Source organism: Puma concolor, chromosome D1 (assembly GCF_028749965.1).
Source record: "Puma concolor isolate L17-30 chromosome D1, mPumCon1.1.hap2, whole genome shotgun sequence".
Taxonomy (NCBI): Eukaryota; Metazoa; Chordata; class Mammalia; order Carnivora; family Felidae; genus Puma; species Puma concolor.
The window spans coordinates 76,463,170-76,484,248 of record NC_141676.1 but is presented as its reverse complement, the minus strand read 5'-3'; the positions used below and the strand labels follow the sequence as shown (position 1 = coordinate 76,484,248).

Genomic DNA, 21,079 nt, shown 5'->3' with positions numbered 1-21,079 from the left:
GGACCAAAATTATAGTTAAGGAGGTTGAATTTACAATTTTTCTTCTGAAAAAGAGTATTTCAGAAAAACTTTTGAGATTTATAAAGCCTAGCTGAGTATCTAATATTATGACAGGGACTCATTTATTCAACGAACATTTATTGAGCACTTACTATTATGTATAAGGCACTGAACCAGAAACTATGTAAAATGAATTGAATTTTTAAAAAAGACAGTCTCTGTCTTTAAAGAAAAATGGTAAGTTTTACAGGGAAAATAAGATACATACAAAAGTATTAAATACAAAACAGAATGTAGTAAGGGTTAAATGAATAGTTTATAAGCAGAGATGAAGTCCTTTCTAACAAGGTAGAAGAAACAGTATCAAAAGTAGCCAGATAGGAAGACAAATTTCATTGATCAAACAACATTATGGTACCTAGCCGAAGAAAGAAACCTCTACAAATAAAAAGTTCAGATTACCTGTTTCTGCCTTGCTGCCATTCTAATTCTGGCTGCTTCTTCTTGAGGATGAAGCAGAACCGAACTCTGAGCTACAGTTGTGATGGGCTGAGTCTCATTTATTTCTAGGAGAATCCCCAAAACAAAAATTAGTTTCAATAATTTAGAATTTTGACACCACTATTATTCTCTTTATTCATTTGTCACATATGTAATTGTATTAAACAAAGAATGTTAAGCAAGCTTAATCTGAGAATGTGATAAAAATACCTTGTTCCTTTTCATAGTCTGTATCCAATGAAAGTGGTTTCTCTTCACTACTAAGTGGTCCAGAGTCAACTGTTAAAGTATCACTTTCAGCAACTGTAAAGATACATTATTATGAATGTATTATCACTGTCAAGCTTAAATCTGAACAAAATAAAACAAACAAACAAACAAAAAACTTGCATTCAGATTAACAATTCAACTTTGGTTTATCTATATGTCTTATTTAGTTAAGATCCAGTCATGTTCCAGATGACCACATATTTTATCCATTAAACTTGAGCCTAATAAAAGAAGACTGATGGGAGACGAAAATTGTGAACCAAAAGGAAAAAATGAAGAATTGATTAAAAAGGTGTACTGATAGTTCCAAACACAAGAGAAAAGCATAAAAGAGTAGAATAAGCAAGGTACCAAAGTTTAAAAAAGAGAAGCTTAAGGAAAGTCCATTTTTATTTTAAGTTTATTTTGAGAGAGAGTGCAAATGGGGAAGAGGCAAAGAGAGGAGGAGAGAAAGAATCTCCAGCAGGCTCTATGCCACCAGCACAGAGCCCAAAGAGGGGTTCAATCCCACAAACTGTGAGATCAGGACCTGAGCTGAAACCCAGAGTCAGACACTTAACTGACTGAGCCACCCAAGTACCCTCCTTGACATTTTTAGATATCAGGATTTTGGTTATTTATTAAATCAGAGCAGAGAAGGAAGTTAAATCAGTTTTTCTGATCATATCAGGGGAGCCAGGAACGCTGCATCAAGCACTCATTCGTTCACTCACTCACTCATTTATTCGGCACCTACTTATGTGCTACATGCTGGGGACACAGTGGCACATTTTAAAAAGGTGGACAGGAGGCTTTACAGGCAAGTGGGAAGACAGAAACATTACATATTCACCTTTCATCTTCAGAAAAAATTATAAAACTAGAAACTGGTAGGTGCTATATAAGAGAAATAAAGGATTATATAATAGAGTACTATAAGCGAATCTGAATTAGGCTAGGGGCTCAAATGAGATTTGTCTTAGGAAATGACATTTAGGCGGACATCTGAAAGGTAAGGAGGAATCAGCTGGGTAGAGAATGTGGGGATGTCTAAGAATGAATATAAGGTGTAGTCAGACAAGGGGGAGAAAGAAGCAAGATGAAGCTGGAGAAAGCCCACTCATACAGGGCCTTTCAAAAAATTAACTTGGTTATGACTGAAGATGAATCCCCCTTTTACTGAATTCCGAAATCATATTCTCTCCTACTTTGTTGGCCAGCCCTTTCTACTACTTTGCTGTCTGCCCTTCTTTAGTTATCTGCTAAATGCTGGAGTCCCTCAAATGGTCTCCTAAGTCCTCTTCTCACCAAATTCTTTCCCCTGAAAGAGTTCCCATGGCTTTAAATATCATATATACATCTGACTTTCCAAACTTACCTCTCTTGCTTTAAGCTACTCAATTATTTCAACAAATACTAACAGCATTTTTTTATGCACAAGGCACTTGTCTAAGCCTTGGGGATACAGCAATGAACAAAACCAAGTTCCTACCCTCAATGGAGGTTATACCAGGATTGGAGGATGTGCAGGGTGGACAGAGTGTCAAGGCAAGAAGCAAATAAGCCAAGAAAGTAAATTTATGGTCTAGGAGATGCTGGTAACAGCTATGGAGAGAAAGCAGGGTAGAGGGGATAGGGAGTGAAGGGTAAGGGGAATGGGGGAGAGGAGTAACTTGCCATTTTGTATAGAGTGAACAGAGAAGGCCTTTCTGAGAAAGCCAGGTCTCAGCAAGTATCTGAAGGAAGAGTAAGGCACAGAAATATCCAAGAGCATCCCAGCCAAGAAGACCAGCAATCTGCAAAGACCACGTGAGTCATGTCTGCTGTGTGCACGGAACAGCCAGGAAGACAGTGCGTATGGTGAGTGGCTCAGGAGGGAGGTGTGGCTGGAAAGGAAGTCAAGAGGAAGTAGGGTGAGAGAGGTGGTGGGAGAGAGGTGTGTGCGCGAGCAGATTATGCAAGGCTTTGATGCCACTATAAGCACGTTGGTTTTAACTGCACGAATTGGGTAGTTGTTGGAGGGCCTCCCCGAGAGTAATGACATGAGGTGATTTGTGTTTTAACAGGATGACTCTGGGATTACACCACAGCAGGAAGGTACAAAATCTGAACACAGAAGACGGTTAGCAGGCTACTGCAAGAATCCGCACTGGACAAGAAATTTAGCTTAAACTAGGGCAGTAGGTGGTGAGAAGTGGTGGCACTGTGGACAGGTTTTGAGAGTGAGACTAAAAGGATCTGTGACGATTTGGTTGTACGATATAAAAAAGGGAACCAGAAGGACAGGCTTTTTGGCTTCAGCAAGAAAACTTTATTGCCACTTACTGAAATGTGGACGAGTGTAGGAAAAGCAGGTGGGTATTAGAGGGGATATTAAGAGTTCAGTTTTGGAAAAGTTTATGACGATTACACAGGAAGATGTCAAATAAGACATTTAAGTAAATGAGTGGGGTTCCAAGGAGAGGTCAAGGCTAGAAACACACACTTCGAAGATGGTAACGTAAAGTCATGACATTGGCATTTAGGGAGTGTGAAAAGATCTGAGAAACAAGCTCTGGGGGCAAGGACTCGTGGTTGTAGAGATGAGAAGAGCAGCGAAGGAAATTATGAAGGAGGAGCCAGTAAGGTAAGAAGACCAAGAGAAGGTGGTATCAAGAGGTCAAGGGAAGAAACTATTTCCAGAAGGTTTCCTGTTGTACTTAGGATAAAATCCAAAATCTAGACATGAGCTATAAGTCACTTGGTTCAGAAACTTGGTAGCAAAATATTTCCATACAAATCCAATCACATTAAAAAAAATACATAGAAGATAAAGCTCTAAGGAAAAAAACAAATCAAAGAGGAGTTATGTCATTATGATTCATTTGTTAGTCTGTAACTTCAGACGCTGTTGTGCTTGACTTTTGTAACTTCTGGAAATGTATTTAAAATAACCTTTTTGTCTACCAAAAAACGCCCTAAATTCTTGAAGAGTAACAAAGAAGCCAAATCTCTGGTGGGAATGTGAAATAAACATGCGACACAATATACTCAAAAGCTGTTAACATGTTCATATTCTTTGATTCAGGAATTCAAGAGTTGTCCCTAAGGAAATAAAGATGTGGGCAAAGACTGCTAAAAGGATGCTCTCTACAGCACAAAAAATAACAAGAAAAATTAGAAATACGCTAAATATTTTAACCATAGCAAGCCAGTTAATTTTGGTTCATCAATTACTGGACCTAAAATAGCTGACCCTTGAACACCACCACAGTTAGAAGCCAAACCCCCAATTATAACTTCTGACTCCCCCAAAACTTTTAAAGAATTTTATGTCTATTTATTTTTGAGAGAGAGACACACACACACACACACACACACACACACACACACACACACACACAGTATAAGCAGGGGAGTAGCAGAGAGAAGGACACGCAGAATCCAAAGCAGGCTCCAGGCTCTGAGCTGTCAGCACAGAGCCTGATGTGGGGCTCAAACCCACAAACCGTGAGATCATGACCTGAGCCTAAATCAGATCCTGAACTGACAGAGCCACCCAGGTGCCCCCTGTCTCCCCCAAAACTTAACTACTAATAGCCTACTGATGGCCGGGTGTCTTACCAATAATACAGTCAGCTAACACATATTTTGTATATTACAGATATTACATACTGTATTCTTTTTTTTTTTTTTTTTAAGTTTATTCATTTTGAGAAAGTGAGAGACCATGAGCTGGGGAGGGGCAGAGAGAAAGAATCCCAAACAGGCTTTGTGCTGTCAGCACAGAGCCCAACACGGGGCTTGATCATGACTTGAATAGAAATCAATAGTTCGACGCTTAACTGACTGAGCCACCCAGGTGCCCCTATATACTATATTCTTAAATACCTAACTTTTTAATTTTTTCTGTACTTTTAGGCTACGCAGTTCGTGAGTTTTTTCAAATCATCGTCATCACCAAAAAAATCTTCTAATATGTTTATGGAAAAATCCACGTATAATTGGGCCCACGTAGTTCAAACGTGTTTTGTGCCAGGGTCAACCATATATAAACAATACTACCATGTTAGTGTGTATGGAAGGAGATTCACTAAGGTTTTTAACATTTACTGCCTTGAAGTAGCAGCATCATGGGCTTTAAAGCATTTTCTTCCTTTGATTTTTCAGGTATCATATTTTTGAACAACTTAAAAAGGGTCTGTGTGCTACAAAAATCAGACTCTTGGAGAGAATCACCTTGTTCCTGCCCAGAGGATAATGTTCTATCTTCGTCAGCAATTGCTCCTGATTCGACTGTTGGGGCTTTACTCTCAGTCTCACTAGCAGTGGTAATCACTTCGTTTTCGTCTTCAGACGTGGACTGAATCGTCCAGAGAGATTTTTGGCTTCGGATCTTATTTAATAATTTTTTAAAAAGAATTTTTGAAGGAACCTGGTGGGTCTTCATTGATAAGGAAGCTAAAAGAAAAGAAAAACACTTATTCAGCATCTGTTATATACCAAGCAAATTATTCTACCATTATACTTAGTACCTGCCACACTCACTAGTTATAATAAAAGCACTTTATTATTCTCTACATTTATAAATTAGCAGCATATACAATGCTATTTGGCCCCCATAACAATTTTATAACCAGGAAGAATTTTCAATTTAAATTCAAACAAAAACACCAAAATTCGACTATTTTCCAACAATATGCATGCAATACAAATTTCAAACTTAAAAATGTTTTCAGGAAGATGTTTTTCTGTTTGCTAAACGATGACAGAATGCATACTGTTTAATTAACTTGTGGAAGATTAGCATTCAAAATACGTTCTATAAGGTTTTATACTCTATTCTAGAGACGAGACCCAAATATGGGACGCTCGGCGCAGAGCCGACGACATGAGGCTCGATCCCATGACCCTGTGATTATGACCTAAGCCAAAATCAAGAGTTGGACATTCAACCACCTGAGCCAAAAAGCTGCCCGGGCCCTGTACTTCCTAGTAGGCTACAGAGGAAAACAGAACTAGCTAGAACCTTAAAAGACAATCAGGTGCTCCCGAATTATCCCCGGTACGATCGGGAAAATTTCGCTCAACTACCTTCATAAAGAGATCCCTTCAGTCAAAAACAAGATTCTCATTTCCCCAAACATCCTTCCATATGGGTTAACAGGACAACACCAAAACTCAGTATAGTAAAAACAACTCTCTAAGGGGACAGAACTGTGTTGCAAATACATAGTTCTCTGGCTTAATCAAGGAATAAAATTAAAACAATCTACTGAAGGCAAAAACTGGCAAACTATGGTTTTGTCTGACATACTTTTTAAAAAATGTTATAATATGGGACGCCTGGGTGGCTCAGTCGGTTGAGCATCTGACTTCGGCTCAGGTCATGATCTCATGGTCTGTGAGTTCGAGCCCTGCATCGGGCTCCGTGCTGACAGCTCGGAGCCTGGAGCTTGCTGTGGATTCTGTGTCTCCCTCTCTTTCTCTGCCTCTCCCCTGCTCGCGCTCTCTCTTTCTCTCTCTCTCTCTCTCTCAAAAATAAATAAAAACATTAAAAAAAATGTTCTAATTTTAACTTACAAACAATAAAGTACACAAAACCCAAGTGTACAGCTGAAAAAATTTTACATATATCTACGTAATACAATCCAGATCATGATGTAGAACATTACCAACACCTATAAGGCTCCTTCATACTCCTTCCCAGTCAATACACCCCTAAAGATAACCACTGTTCTAACCTTGAAACCAGATTAGTTCTGTTTACTTTAACTTCGTACAAATATAGAATTACACTTAGGTATTCTTTTGTCTGGCTGCTTTTACTCACCATTAGTTTGTGATTCACTCATATTTAAGAAATTAAATCTGTGGCCAATATTTAAAAATAAGGATTTTTAAACCAATGAGATTCCTAGATGCTTTCGAAAAATCAAGAGAGTTGGCAACATCAAGCGAGCAATTCCAAATGGGAACTGCAGGGGCTGAAAAGTAAGTGTTCCTTTGGATATGCAAGAATTACAATTCTGACAAACTAGAGATCTGAATAGTACTCCCAATTAAAAAACGGAAAGAGCTGGATGAAACAGTAAAAATATCTTCCTCAAGGCACGGCTGATCTGGTAAGAAAATCGAAGATTCTGCAGTGGCCAGAAATAAAGTGTAGGCAGGAATTCTGGAAGGCAAGTGAGCCCTAAACCCATCTTCTCATGTTTATGAGACACCACAGTCACCGTACACCGTTCAGAGGGCAGTGTGGGCACAGGGGACAGGGATAGAGCCTACAACTTAATAAGAGTCTCACCCAGCAATCTAACAGAGGACCCACATAAAGTTGGAACACCGAAGGGCTACCTAACCAGTGTGGGGTAAAGATGATAAGAAAGCTTGAGTGGTTTTGAACAAAGGTATGGAGGGAAAAAAGAGATCAAAATAAAGAGAACTTGGTCTCTAAAGAGATGTGAAGTAAGGGGGGCAGTGTTACATGTAAGTCGCACCGGGCTGGCTTAGATAACCGCAGACTGTGGGACCATTCGCTAACGTTGAGGAAGACAACGTTTCAGTAGACAAGGGAGGATAGATTTATCATCAGACAGGGAGTTTTAAGTAACTGTGAGACAGCCAAGTGACAAAGTTAAGAATGGTGGAGACAGGGGTGAAGTTTAGAAGAGAGGCTGAAATTTGTGCTGCTCATCATGATACATGAACTATTTACTAGTTTTTTCCTATTAACAGAGTAGAAACTCTGTGGTGACTTGATGAAAGTCTAAAAATAATGCTGAGTTTTCAAATGAACTTAGAGTTGAGTATCTAACTTAAATAATCTAATAACCTATGTACATGTGAACAAAATGACTTTCCTCCCACATATATGAAAAGGATCGTTAATGATGGAAATCTAAAAACATGGTTTCCTTCTTCCGTCACTCCCATCAGTATTAGTTATTTGTTTGCACTAAAATTAGACCAGACTTTCCTACTGGCAAATTACTAGCATTTTTTCCTATGAAACATTGTAATATTCAGCCCAGGAGTGTTTACCGTCTGCTTCACTAGAACATATTATTTCGGCTTCTGTCACTGGAATGTTCTCAGTTTCTGCTAAATTTTCTTGTTCCATTGAGAGGTCCAGTTCTTCATCTTGGATCGGATCAGTCACAGTAGGCAAAGGTTCTGGTTCAAGGCGCAAAATCAGGTTTCCTTTTACCTCTCAATAAAGAAATAGAGAGATAATGTTTCCATTCTGAAATGACCAAGAAGAACTTGAGCATATAATTTAAAGGCCGTTATGGTTTCCAAGTCTAACCCCTGAGAGCTTCTTTCAAACTGAGAAGTCATTTCAAAATAACGACTGCTTCAACAATACAAATGTATTTTCCCACCCAAACACTTCTAAAAGCATTGTTGAAAGCGTACTGAAAGGGTCTTACTCCTGTCTGCGTCATACAGGTCTTCAAAGGCAAATTCCAGCTCCCTCTGCCGGTCTTCTTTCATCTCACTGCGCTTGTACGCAAGTTCAACTAGCTGCGGGGGCATCTGTGCCACAGTCTGTCTCCTGCGTGCCAGGTCGTCTTGCTGCAGCTGTTTGAGTTCTTTCATTACTTTCTCCTGAGTCTTCGAGAACGGAGAGACTTAATCAACACCAGTGGAGGCACAGACCTTAGACAGGACCGTTCACAGGAAGGGCCAAGTGGAGAAGTCACGAGGAACAGGGACTGGGGTTCCCTCCCCACCCCCCTCCTGTGTTCTACCACAAAGAGTCATTAATTCTTCATTCCAAAAAAGTTTACTGGAAGCCAGATACCATGCTCGATGCTAGAACACAACCTCGCTCCTAGACTAGAGGAGTCTCATAGAACAGCCTCAGAGAAGCACCAAGACCCAGAGTGACTGGCTTAACAGATATTTCGTGTTACTTCACACTCTTGTGAATCCCCATGATGAAACAGGATCTATCTATAGGTCTTTAAGCCTAAGAAGGTAGGCTAATATGAAAGTTTAAGCAGAATGTTTCAGTGAGGTTATCTAACTGAATTTTAGTGGTGTAAGATAGTAAGGGAGGATAAGGGAAGACCTCTCATCCCTTGAGTTGAGGATTAAGGCAGATAAAAGTGGGTGGAGGAGTACACATAAGAAATAATTACTGCAGCACGGAGGTATAGAGAGGAAGGCATGGGGCATTTGGAGAAAATACACTGCTATAGGTAATGGACAGACAGGGCACCGAGGGCAAGGATGGTTAAGGGAAAAAGATAATATTGGAGAGGTATGCAGGGGCCAAATACTATTTACAACAGACACTAGCAGGAAATGAGATCCCAGGACACAATGGGGTCTGCAGCAAAAAGGTTCACACAGGTAAAAGGAAATCCTCTACCAGTGGTTTTGATGATTGCAGGTTTTGATGACCATTCTCATGTAAGAGACACTGAGCCTACAAAAAGGCAGAGAGAGCGCCATGTAACAGTGTTCGCCAAGTGGTGATAGACACAACGCTACTTATTCTTTCTTTTAATTTTTTTTAATGTTGATTTATTTTTGAGACAGAGAGACAGAAAGCAAGCAAAGGAGGGCAGAGAGAGAGGGAGACACAGAATCCGAAGCATGATTCAGGCTCTGAGCTCTCCGCACAGAGCCCGATGTGGGGCTCGAATTCACAAATCGCGAGATCATGACCTGAGCTCAAGTCGGACACCTAACCAACTGAGCCACCCAGGGGCCCCACAACACTACTCGTTCTTATTCTTATGTCAAGTTTTATGACTCATTTTTTTATATTAAGATTCAAACAATCCCATTCAATTAACTTCAAAGTTCTTTGAATATACTCTTTCTAGCTCAGCGCGAGTACGGCATATTATTCTACTCGAATCATTTATATTAACATCTTCCATCACCACTGACATTTGCTGTGAGCTTATGAAATTCCAGGCACAATTCTAAGGGCTTATTAAACTCATGTAATCTTCAAAACAGACAATGAAACAATTCAGAGATGTTCGGTAATTTGCCTGAGGTCAACCAGCCAAGCAGTGAAGAGAAGAAATTCCAGGCAGACTGTGGAGTCTACCTTCTTAACCACTAAACATTACTGATTTGTGGAACAATGTGTTCAGTTTGATTGTCTTTCACATTTTTTTTCTATCAGTTTAAGTCTTAGGATGAGAACTATTGGTAATAATTCAGGTAATCAGTTATTTTAGTCATAATTTACTCCCAGTTTATAAAAACCTAAAAATTTAACTGAGAAGGTTGTGTATGAATCAGTTAAAATTATACCAATGAATTTTAAGGCTTTTATTTCTTTTTAATTTTATTTACTTATTTTGAGAGGGAGAGAGAGTGTGCACAAGCAAGTTGGGGAGGGGCAGAGGGGGAGAGAGAGAATCCCTAGCAGGTTCCGCGCTGTCAGCGCAGGGCTGAACACGGGACTCAATCTCACAAACCGTGAGATCATGATCTGAACCAGTATCAAGAGTCCAACGCTTAACTAACTGAGCCACCCAGTGGTCCCACTTTAAGGCTTTTAATTCCCACAGAAGCACTTAAAAACTCATTCTTCACATGAGTGTTTAAAACATCCAAATGCATTAGTCAAATACATAAAATAAAATCATTTGACTTCTAAAATGAATTGTTTTCTGCTATGTTCCAAGGATAAGGATAAGGATAAACACTGAACGATAATAAGCATGACAGAAGTAAAGCTAAACTTATAAAGCCAGGCTTCATTATACATATTTTAGAGCTCTGTGACACTTTTTCAAAGCTCCCTGATAGGAAGAACCATGACTCTACTTCTGAATCAATACTCTGCAAAGTCAGCAAGTGCTTTGCTCAGTAAATATTTAGTAAACAGAATCCCAAAATTCACAGAGCACAAATGCAATTCATTAAATGAGAAAAGTGATTAATTTCTCTTCAGGCCATTTTTGGCTGATTAAAATATTAAACTTTTAATAAATTCATCATTGCAAAAAAATGTTAGAACAGCAATATACTACTGTCAGTGAGAACTGCTTCATCCAACCTGAATGTGAAATGGGAAATTTGCAAAGACAGGAGTCAAAGAGTGTACTTGCACGTTCTTCATACTTCTGACCTCTGAGCCCGTCCACTAATCAGTTCTACAGCCTATTGGTACGTCTACAGCCAGGATTCTTACCTGAGCCAAGTGGATCTTTTTCATTGCCTGGAAACCCCGCACGTGCGCCTTTTCACACTGTTCCATTCTCTCTTGTGCTGCTTGTTTTTGTCGTTCTTCCAGTCTTTTCACTTCTTCTTCAGCAGCCACACGAGGATCTGGCTAGCAGTCAATCAGTACATTTCAGAAAATTTAAAAATTGTGAAACAAAGTGATAACTAAATAATAACTTTAAAATCATGCTTCCCTATTTAAATAAAATAGAAAGAGTTGTATTTTTAAATGCCCACAATTATCAACTGTATGTATAAATGAAAAATATCAAATTGTTAGTGAAAGTTGAACAAATTCATTCACTTTAAGCCAGATTACACTATACTCCTCCAAACACATTCCTCCATTGTTGTTCTGTTCCGAAACTCCATTAAAATAACAGTGTTGTCAGCACTCACAAAGCTAGCAGTGAAGAACCCACACGCATCAAAGGTCATTTAGGGAAGCACTGAGATCTGTCTTTGGTTTTCAGTCAACAGCTGCGGCTGCACTTCAACCTCAGGGAGGCCAAGTCACCAAAACAGCTACTTTAAGATAATTTCTGACTTCCTAAAACTGGTGCATAATCAGAGATTATGTGATTGTACAGTCAGCTATTATCTCACCAAGCTAACAGTGGTAGCAAACAGGAGGGGAAAGGGTATATAACCTGGATTTACTGTTGAACCTGAATGTTCACTTTCAAGTACAGGTTTAAGCATTACAAATGTGTCTTTAAGTAAACATCTTAAAAAGCATAGTAAATGCATCCTTTATATGCTGAAATTCTAAGGTGAGCTAAGAACGATGACTATGAAAGCTGTTTTAGTTGAGTCAACACAGGTATAAAACTGTGCAGGTCCACTTATTCATGGGTTTTTTTCCAATAATTATATTCGAAAAATTTTTGGAGATTTGCAACAATCTGAAAAAACTCACAGATGAACCAGGGAGCCTAGAAATATCAAAAATATTAAGAAAAGTTAGGTATGTCATGAATGTGTAAAATATATGTAAGGTACTAGTCTATTTTATCATTTACTACCATAACTGATATAAAAAGTTAAAATTTATCAAAACTCACACACACAAGCACTTATACACCAGATGTGGAGGCACTCACGGTCGAGAAATGTAAACAGACATAAAGATTTAATGTTTAAGTCATAACTGCATAAAATTAACTGTAGCACGTACTGAACTATCATCATTATTTATTTATCTTTTATCTGTATTTTTTAGAGGCAGGGGAGAGGGGCAGAGGAAGAGAGAGAGAGAGAGAATCTTAAGAGAGAGAGAGAGAGAATCTTAAGCCCCAATGTGGGGCTCAATCTCATGGCCGCGGGATCATGACCTGAGCAGAAACCAAGAGCAAGACATGCAACAGACTGAGCTACCCAGGCACCCTGTATTAATTTTTTAGCCACTTCTGGTTGCTGTTGCAGTGAGCACAAATGTTGTGTCTGCTTAAAACCACTGTGACACCAATCATTTCTACATGAGCAATTTACCTCTCCAGTTAACTGCATATGGTAAAAAGTGGTAAAGAGTGATGTCTTGTGGTTCTTGTGTATTTTTCATCATGTTTATTAGGGCAGTGTCATAAACCTTGCATAACATCATGGGACCCATACAAAGTACCACTAGTGATGCTGGAAGTACTCCCAAGAAGCAAGGAAAAGTCATGGTATTACAAGAAAAAGTTGCACTGCTTCATATGTCCTGCGGATTGCGGGCTGCAGCTGTGCTCGCCTGCCATTTCAGGATAAATGAATCCAGGGTAAGAACCGTGGTTAAAGAAGAAAAGGAAATTTATATAGCTATAGTTGCAGCTACAACAGCAAGCATGAAAACTTTGCACTATTTGTAAAATAACTTTTTATCTCATACTGAAAATGAAGCTACTTTATGCGGGTGCATAATGGCTAGAAGAAAGGCAAACATATAAACTCTAATACAATTCAAGAAAAATTATATCCCTTTTGAGTCAATCAATATTTGTGCAAATCTACACAGAACACCAGGCAGAACAAAGGTTAGATTAAATCAATACTATAATTTCCAAAAAATTTATTTAGGGAATTAAAATGCATAAAATTAAATAAAGTAATCTTTAAGAACACCATTTCATTCCATTTAGGCCATGACTTAAAATTTTTTTTTATGTTTTATTTTATATTTGGGAGAGAGAGAGAGAGAGCGCATGCACGAACAGTGGAGGGGCAAAGACACGGAGACAGAATCTGAAGCAGGCTCCAGGCTCTGAGCTGTCAGCACAGAGCCCAATGCTGAGTTCGGACTCACAAGCAGTGAGATCATGACTTGAGCCAAAGTCAGACTCTCAACCGACTGAGCCACCCACACCAGGCCATGACATTTTTAAGAAGTGTTGTTTGGGAATTCACCACACCATTTGAAGGTGAATTAATAGCAGAATGTCAATTTTGCTAAACCAAAACTTTAAGGGAAGGAAAAATTTCAAAAATACACAACTTTCACAATATTCAGTCCAAACACAATGAGGTACATAAAAGATATGAAGAAAATAAAGGGTTAGAGTGCCCAAACTTCAAAATAAGATTTTACAAGCATGCTTTAGGAAGACAATCCCTTATAGACTTGTGTTAATGACACTCAAAATTTAGACACAAATCTTGTTGAAATAATTGTTAGATTAAATTTTTAGCAGCTGAACTCAAAAGGTATGTGAAATTTGCAAAAACTGTGAATCCCACACAAATTTTCTTTTTAGAAAACATGTTTCTAAAAAACTCTTCCATCAATTAAAATCTGCAGTGCACACAACATGATATTATTAAATATGCTACTTCTGCATCTTGTACGTCAGACATTTGGACAGAAATCTTTTTAAGTAGGACAGCAGGGTAACTGATGAATTCAACTGTTTCTGCTTTTCTTGTCTACAGACATTTCTGGGTCTCACAGCAAACAATACAGTGTATTTGACTGGAAAAATACTTCTAGGGACAAAAAATCCATTTTTAACAAGTTGCTATGCAACTGTCATGGACAAAGGAACAAACACAAGGAAAGCCATGAGTAATTTAGAAAACGCAAACATGTTTTTCTTTATTGTGTGCATAGAAAGTAAATGTAGCTAAACATAATTCAGAGAATAACTGGCTCTAAGTGGGGATACAGGAGACTACCTCATCATTCTTAAGCCAAAGACAAATGTTATGACATAAAAGATTTTAGAACTACTTTATCAGGCTATTCAAATGAAACATCTTACACTTGTACATGTTAAAAAGGCTGACTGAACATATGAAAGTTGTTTATTTACAGAAAGCTACTAAAGAAATAAGATGCAGGGGCGCCTGGGTGGCTCAGTCAGTTAAGTGTCCAACTTTAGCTCAGGGCATGATCTCACAGTTTGTGAGTTTGAGCCTCATGTAGGGCTCTGTGCTAACAGCTCAGAGCCTGGAACCTGTTTCTGATTCTGTGTCTCTGTGTCTCCCCCTCTCTCTGCCCCTCTCCAGCTCATGCTCTGTTTCTCTCAAAACTAAAAAACATTAAAAAAAAAAAAAAAAAAAGGAACAAGGGGCTCCTGGGTGGCTCAGTTGGTTAAGCATCCAACTTCGGCTCAGGTCATGATCTCACAGTCTGTGAGTTTGAGCCCCACATTGGGCTCTGTGCTGACAGCTCAGAGCCTGGAGCCTGCTTCAGATTCTGTCTCCTTCTCTCTCTGCCCCTCCACTGCTCACGCTCTATCTCTCTCTCAAAAATAAACAAACATTAAAAAAAAAATTAGAAAAAAAAAGGAACAAGATGCAGATGAAAATTCAGAGGTAATTTTGTTATCCTGAAAACCAAATACGCTGCTCCACTGTCACATTTTAAACAGGTTTAAAGACAGATTTTTTTTTTCCTAAGTAATGGTATAAAGTAGCAAATAAAACAAATATCAGAATGCTTTAGTTTATGGGATTGTTTTTATAAAACTACAAGTACTGATCCAATCTTCAATCCAGAAATTAAAGAGGAGAGAGGTCTTTTATTTACTATCAAAGAGGAAAGTTTAATAACTTACTGTAACCCCATCAGCGGTACCCTATACAACAGCTAGGTAAAAAAAAAAAAAAAAAAAAAATGTTTTTCTTCATCAATCTTATTTGAGAGAGAACATCTACTTAATACTGCAAAATGTGGTATAGTAACCACAAAAGCAAGTTAGCCACAGACTGAAGTTACTGTCCCTATGTTATAATACTATTAAAGCTGTAATAACAATACGATTTTAAACAAATTAAGATTTATTCTTTTTCTTAGAAGTTAATTCTATGATGAGAATATTCATCTATCTCAGGTTTGAACTGAATATTGATTTTAACATCTGCCAATAAGTAGTTAACCAAAATGTGTATTTGCTGCACTCTAAACTTCATAAGAAAGCTATACTGGGAAAGTTTGTTTTCTTAGTAGCCAAATATATCCAACATGAAAAGAAATTAAAATCCAGTTATAAAGAAATAGCAATTATAATAACAAGGATTACCATTTATCACTCGAGACTGGCAATAATTTCTAAACCATAATAATCCATACAAGGGAATAGATAAGGGTATGATAAGATGCCCATTTTCATATGTTGCTGATACTTTTTAAAAGGCAATTTAATGATCCATATCAAGTATCTGTATCAAATGTTATAATTTGGATCCATTTCTTCCATGAGTCTATTCTAAATATACCTCAGAATTATACACAAAAATTTACAAGATTATTATGTTTGCATTATTTACAGAAGCAAAAAGAAATGAACAAAAGAACAATGGTTAAATAAACTCTATGATGCCTATAAAAATTATGTTTTGAAAAGTATGCGTATATGGGAATGCAAACTGGTGCAGCTGCTCTGGAAAACAGTGGGGGTCCCGTTCCTCAAAAAATTAAAAATAGATCTACCCTATGACCCAGCAATAGCACTGCTAGGAATTTACCCAAGGGATACAGGAGTGCTGATGCATAGGGGCACTTGTACCCCAATGTTTATAGCAGCACTTTCAACAATAGCCAAATTATGGAAAGAGCCTAAATGTCCATCAACTGATGAATGGATAAAGAAGTTGTGGTTTATATATACAATGGAATACTACTTGGCAATGAGAAAGAACGAAATATGGCCTTTTGTAGCAAAGTGGATGGAACTAGAGAGTGTTACGCTAAGTGAAATAAGTCAGGCAGAGAAAGATACCATATGTTTTCACTCATATGTGGATCCTGAGAAACTTAACAGAAGACGAGGGGAGAGGGGAAGGGAGAGAAAAAAAGTTACAGAGAGAGAAGAAGGCAAACCATAAGAGACTCTTAAATACTGAGAACAAACTGAGGGTTGATAGGGGGTGGGAGGGAGGGGAAAGTGGGTGATGGGCATTAAGGAGGGCACCTGTTGGGATGAGCACTGGGTGTTGTATGGAAACCAATTTGACAATAAATTACATATAAAAAAAATTAAAAAAAAAAGTATGCATATATACTTATATATACAAAGGCTACAATGAATTCATTAATGTATGAATCACATTACTCTTTGGTGATGACATTGGTAGTTGTTTTCCTATAGTTTATGCTTATGTGTATAGTGCCAAATTACACATATAACTCACTTCAATGAACAGAAATAAAGTGAGGATCATGAACAACAGTAAGTCAATCACCTGGTTTGTGTCCATCTCTCTATTCACAAAAGTGTGGAGGTGATGATAGGTAGAACTACTGGTTTTCACATGAGAAGTTTTCTTTAATTCAATGTTCTGAAAAAGGAACGTAGACAATGGATTATTAGGTTAACAGTATTTTCAATTAAAGCTGAACCCAATAAAAAAAGTAATTTTGTATCTAACCAGTTATTCTTATTCATTTTTCTTACATGAGAATCATTCACTGTATTTCTATTAATAGGGAATATAGGTTGAGAAACTAGAGTATACTTAGGCAAGAATACTAAATTGGTGATGCTGTGTAGTTTACTGCATCACATCAGAAGGTACATAATGGCAAGTTGCTCTCTTATTACGGATTCTAAGTTTGAGCACTTGGTTATGGTGGTGGACGCCCAGTGATGAGAAAGCTGTCCTTTTTCAAACAGAAGTAAGACAGTGAATAAACATAGATGGATGACAGACACCTGTCTGGTGCCAAAGTATCACCTCCCAGATTACTTGATAACTGAACGGAGCAAAATATACCTGTTTAATAGAGATGTCTTGTATTCACCACCATAACCAAGTGAGACAAACAGAATATAAGAAACTAGTCTCCTTAAAAAGTCTGAAATACGAAAATTGAGTAGGGTTGAGTGACAGAATGTTCTAGATTGAGAGAGACTAAGACAAAACACGCAGAAGCAATGGGTGAAGCCGACTGGAATCCTATTTAAAAAAGAAAGAAGTTGTTTCTACAAACCAAGAGCACACTGTATACACTATAAGCTAACTTGACAATAGATTTTATACATATATAAATATAAATATAAATACAAACATAAAACAAAGTTGTAAAGTAAAACAATTTAGGGACAACTGGAGAATCTTAATTATGGACTATATACTAAATGGTATAAAAAATCAATATTAATTTCCTTAGTGTGATACTGTCATTGCATAAGAGAATGTCCTTATTCTTATAAGAAGCATAAAATATGCTACAATTTATATTCAAATGTATGCATTTATACACACAACTCTTTGAAATCTATACACACATGTAGGTGTAAACAGCTACTCATTGTACTGTACTTGCCTTTTAACTTCTCTGTATTTTGAAAATTTTCATAATAAAAAGTTGGGGGGAAAAGTACAACCACACATTTGTATACAATCCCTATTTGTCAAATCACTTACACAGATAATGCTTTGTTTGCTTTTTGTAAGTATTTGACCCTGACTTGTTAGAACATCAGGAATTACAATAAAAGTAATCAAAAGGCATCATGGATAAAATACTGCTTGTGTTTTAACGAGGTACTGAGGGAGACGGTACTTGAGGGAGAGAGCGAAATCTGAAATGCTCCCATTTGAATCTTTTGGATCAAATGTCACGTGGCAGATGGCTCCACATAAAAGCAGGAAGGCTGACAAAATCAAAGCCTTAAGAGGCCAACATCTGGTACCTCTGCTGATCTTACCTACATAAGATATACTTGTATATGCAATGAAATTAGATAGCCCTGTATGTAATGGTTTTTTAATTTCTACTTTTTAGATAAAAATAACTGTAATTGTGATAATCACCCAAACAGCCATTTCAATAACTACAACAAACTATTGTAAAACAAAAGAACCAATACCTTTTAAAATTAATTTCCACTTTGTCTTTTCTAAAATAAGTTCCAAATCACAAAAGCACACATATTACTCCCACAGAGAAACAGACGTCTCTCATCCACTTTAAGTAATCTCGTGTAAATTTATTAATTTATCTAAACCAAACTTCTTTACCTCTAAGAGGCTAACCATTTACAATGCCCAAATCTTGAATGTAAGAAGTTGGCAGGGTAAGTAATCCAGGTTTTTTCCCCCAATAAATAAAGGGCATTTTTAAGACCAAACCATTTATAGTTTTTTAAAAATCAAAAACATAGCTTTTGAAACAACTAAAAAAACCCAGACAACTGCTGAAAATTGAATACAGACTGGGTATTAGATATCACGAATATTAGTACTGTGCTTAAAAAAAAAATCCTTATACATCAGAGATATATACTAAAGAAGGGGTAAAAAAGTATCTAGGATTATTTTTAAATACTCTAGACGTGTGTTACCTGCAAATTTAAAAATTAAGTTTAAACAAATGAAATTTTGATCTGCATTGAATTCTAATAATAAAGAATTATTATAAGCCAGTTCTTCTCAACACTCAAAGTAATTCACCTCAAAAAGAGTTGGAGGTGGTGGTGGCAGACTTGTAATTTTGGCAGATCTCTCTTTTTCCACAAGTAATGCTTCCTTTCGAGCTGTTATATGCCTTGAAAAAAACAAGAGATGTCCTAAATTAATCTCCCAGGTAATATTATAGCACAACCTTTAAGGTCTAAAGTATAAAAGGCAAGAAATCCTCCAGTTGGATCCCACAGGCTCAATATGCCGTTTAAAAAAAAGTCTCTACACAACGGACATGTAAGAACATGTTTACAAGTAAAAGAGGTGTAGCTAAAGACATAAAGCCCTATGCTGAAACTGACCCAACAAACTAATGCTTCTTAATTTACAATGATTTAGAGTAAAAAAACTAGAAATGTTGATAAAGGTGGGCCACTGTATAAAATGAGCACTGTTGACTAGTAAGAGGCTCCATCACTTTTAAAACATGCAAAAATACACATTAAATGATTTGTCAATAGTCTGAGTCTCTTTCCATGCTCTTAACTGCACTGATTTTTCTTTTTTTTTTATATCGGAGGCAGACAGATTTGGGGGGACATTCATTCTGAACTAGCCATACATTTTTCCAGAAACTAAGGAATTGCTAAAGTCATACTAGAAGAGAAAGCTCATTTGTTAATTTGCTCACCTAGGCAAACCAAACCCCCACCGCATTATTTTTATTTCATTTTATTTTTAAGTAGACTTCACACCCAGCATGGAGCCCAACATGGGGCTTGAACTCACAACCCTAAGATCAAGACCTGAGCTAAGATCACAAGCTGGACGCTTAACTGACTCAGCCACCCAGGAGCCCCCCAAGACATTATTTTTAAACCAAGTTTAACAAATCAATTGATATACTACATGACTTATATTTAATATCTGTTTAAATAGTATCCGATGTATTCTCTACTTCTAGCCCCATCGGTTTCAGTGGAAAATATGGTAAAAATCATTATTATTTTACCAGGTTTTTTGTTTCATTAGTTCTTCTTTTTTATTTTTCTGTAATTTCAGAGCCTCTTTATGTCTCATTTCTGCTTTTCTTTTTCTTTCTGCTGCCCGCCGTGCCAGAGCATTCAAATCAGGTTCCTAAAAATATATATTACTTAAAATGTTATGTTAAACAAGATTAACATGCCAAACAAATAATATGGGTGGTTCTCCAGCCAGCGCAAAAATCACAAAGGTATTCAAATGACTGAGGTTTAGGAAACACTGCACTTAAAGCATAAAGTTAACGGTGGCATAAATAAAACTACAAAAATCAGATGTCACAATCCTAAGGCTATTACTAAAAACAGACTAATCTCAGGGATCAAGGACCACATATCATTGTCACATACTTCAAGGATGTTTATTTTCTTCACTAATTGTTTGATATCAAAGACCTTCCTTCTTTGGAACCAGGTTGTTTATTTTGTGCGACTGTATCCAGGACCACAATCTAGTATTTTCCAACCATAAATCACAATAAACAACACATGGCTTGGGAATAGTCTTAAACACTACATTCTACTTTGTCTTTCTGAAAGTCATCAAAGAACTGTTACTGTTTGTGAATGAAATCCAAGTGTATACATATTCCACTATACATGTTCTAGAGGTATGAAGAATCATAAATGGGAAATCTGCATTCAGCCCAATGAAATCTGTCCAAAATGCTTGCAACAAACAACTTCTGATTCAGAAGGTTATTTTATTTACCCAGATAAATAAGTACTGGAAGAAAATACTTCCAATTTAAACATCATATGTTAAAGAGAGATTTTACTTTCCTAATAAGTGATTCTTATTAGGAAATGCATCTAGCAGGATTATTAAATTATACTAATATATAAAAAATTGAGGCAGATCTGCTGGGGCAGCCCCAGCATGGAGCACCCCAGGAACCCCAGCCTGCTCCAGTTCAGTCTTCGTGCCAGGGCAGCCCTGCAGTACAGCGCATCAGGCCCCTGGGCTATGACCACACCAGCTCCAGCTGGCCAGCAATAGCTGCTGGGCACACTCAGTCTACTCTGGGGACATTCCTACATAAGGCCACTCCCTCAAGACCAGGAGAGGGAATTGTTCTACCTAACTCCCAGAAACAAACACAGAAAGTCAGACAAAAGAAGGGGATGGAGAAATATGTTCTAAATAAAAGGAACAAGGCAAAACCACAGAAAGAAAAAAAAAAAACAACTAAACAAAATGGAGACAGGCAATATAGCTGGTAAAGGGTTCAAAGTAATGGTGAGGAGGAAGCTCACCAAATTTAAGAGTAGATGAATTCAGTGAG

General features: G+C 37.5%; 1 protein-coding gene across 9 annotated transcripts in view; it reads right to left on the bottom strand.

Moving 5' to 3' along the window:
- CEP295 (centrosomal protein 295) overlaps positions 1 to 21,079 on the bottom strand; it is a 56,195-nt gene that overhangs the window by 23,535 nt on the left and 11,581 nt on the right. For 5 of the 9 annotated variants that reach the window (XR_015241161.1, XM_086678566.1, XM_086678573.1 and 2 more), the window contains 9 exons: positions 19,766 to 19,890; positions 18,805 to 18,898; positions 16,591 to 16,686; positions 10,898 to 11,038; positions 8,163 to 8,346; positions 7,774 to 7,941; positions 4,969 to 5,190; positions 712 to 804; positions 463 to 566 (listed from right to left, as the gene is read on the bottom strand). Coding sequence is in view for 7 of the 9 variants with exons in the window: in XM_086678566.1 (XP_086534692.1) it covers positions 463 to 566; positions 712 to 804; positions 4,969 to 5,190; positions 7,774 to 7,941; positions 8,163 to 8,346; positions 10,898 to 11,038; positions 16,591 to 16,686; positions 18,805 to 18,898; positions 19,766 to 19,890 (1,227 nt within the window). In the remaining 2 variants the exon portion in view is untranslated. Of the gene's footprint in view, positions 1 to 462; positions 567 to 711; positions 805 to 4,968; positions 5,191 to 7,773; positions 7,942 to 8,148; positions 8,347 to 10,897; positions 11,039 to 16,590; positions 16,687 to 18,804; positions 18,899 to 19,765; positions 19,891 to 21,079 lie in introns of those variants that run through there. The other 4 variants (XM_086678569.1, XM_086678571.1, XM_086678570.1 and 1 more) reach the window with 4 other exon arrangements.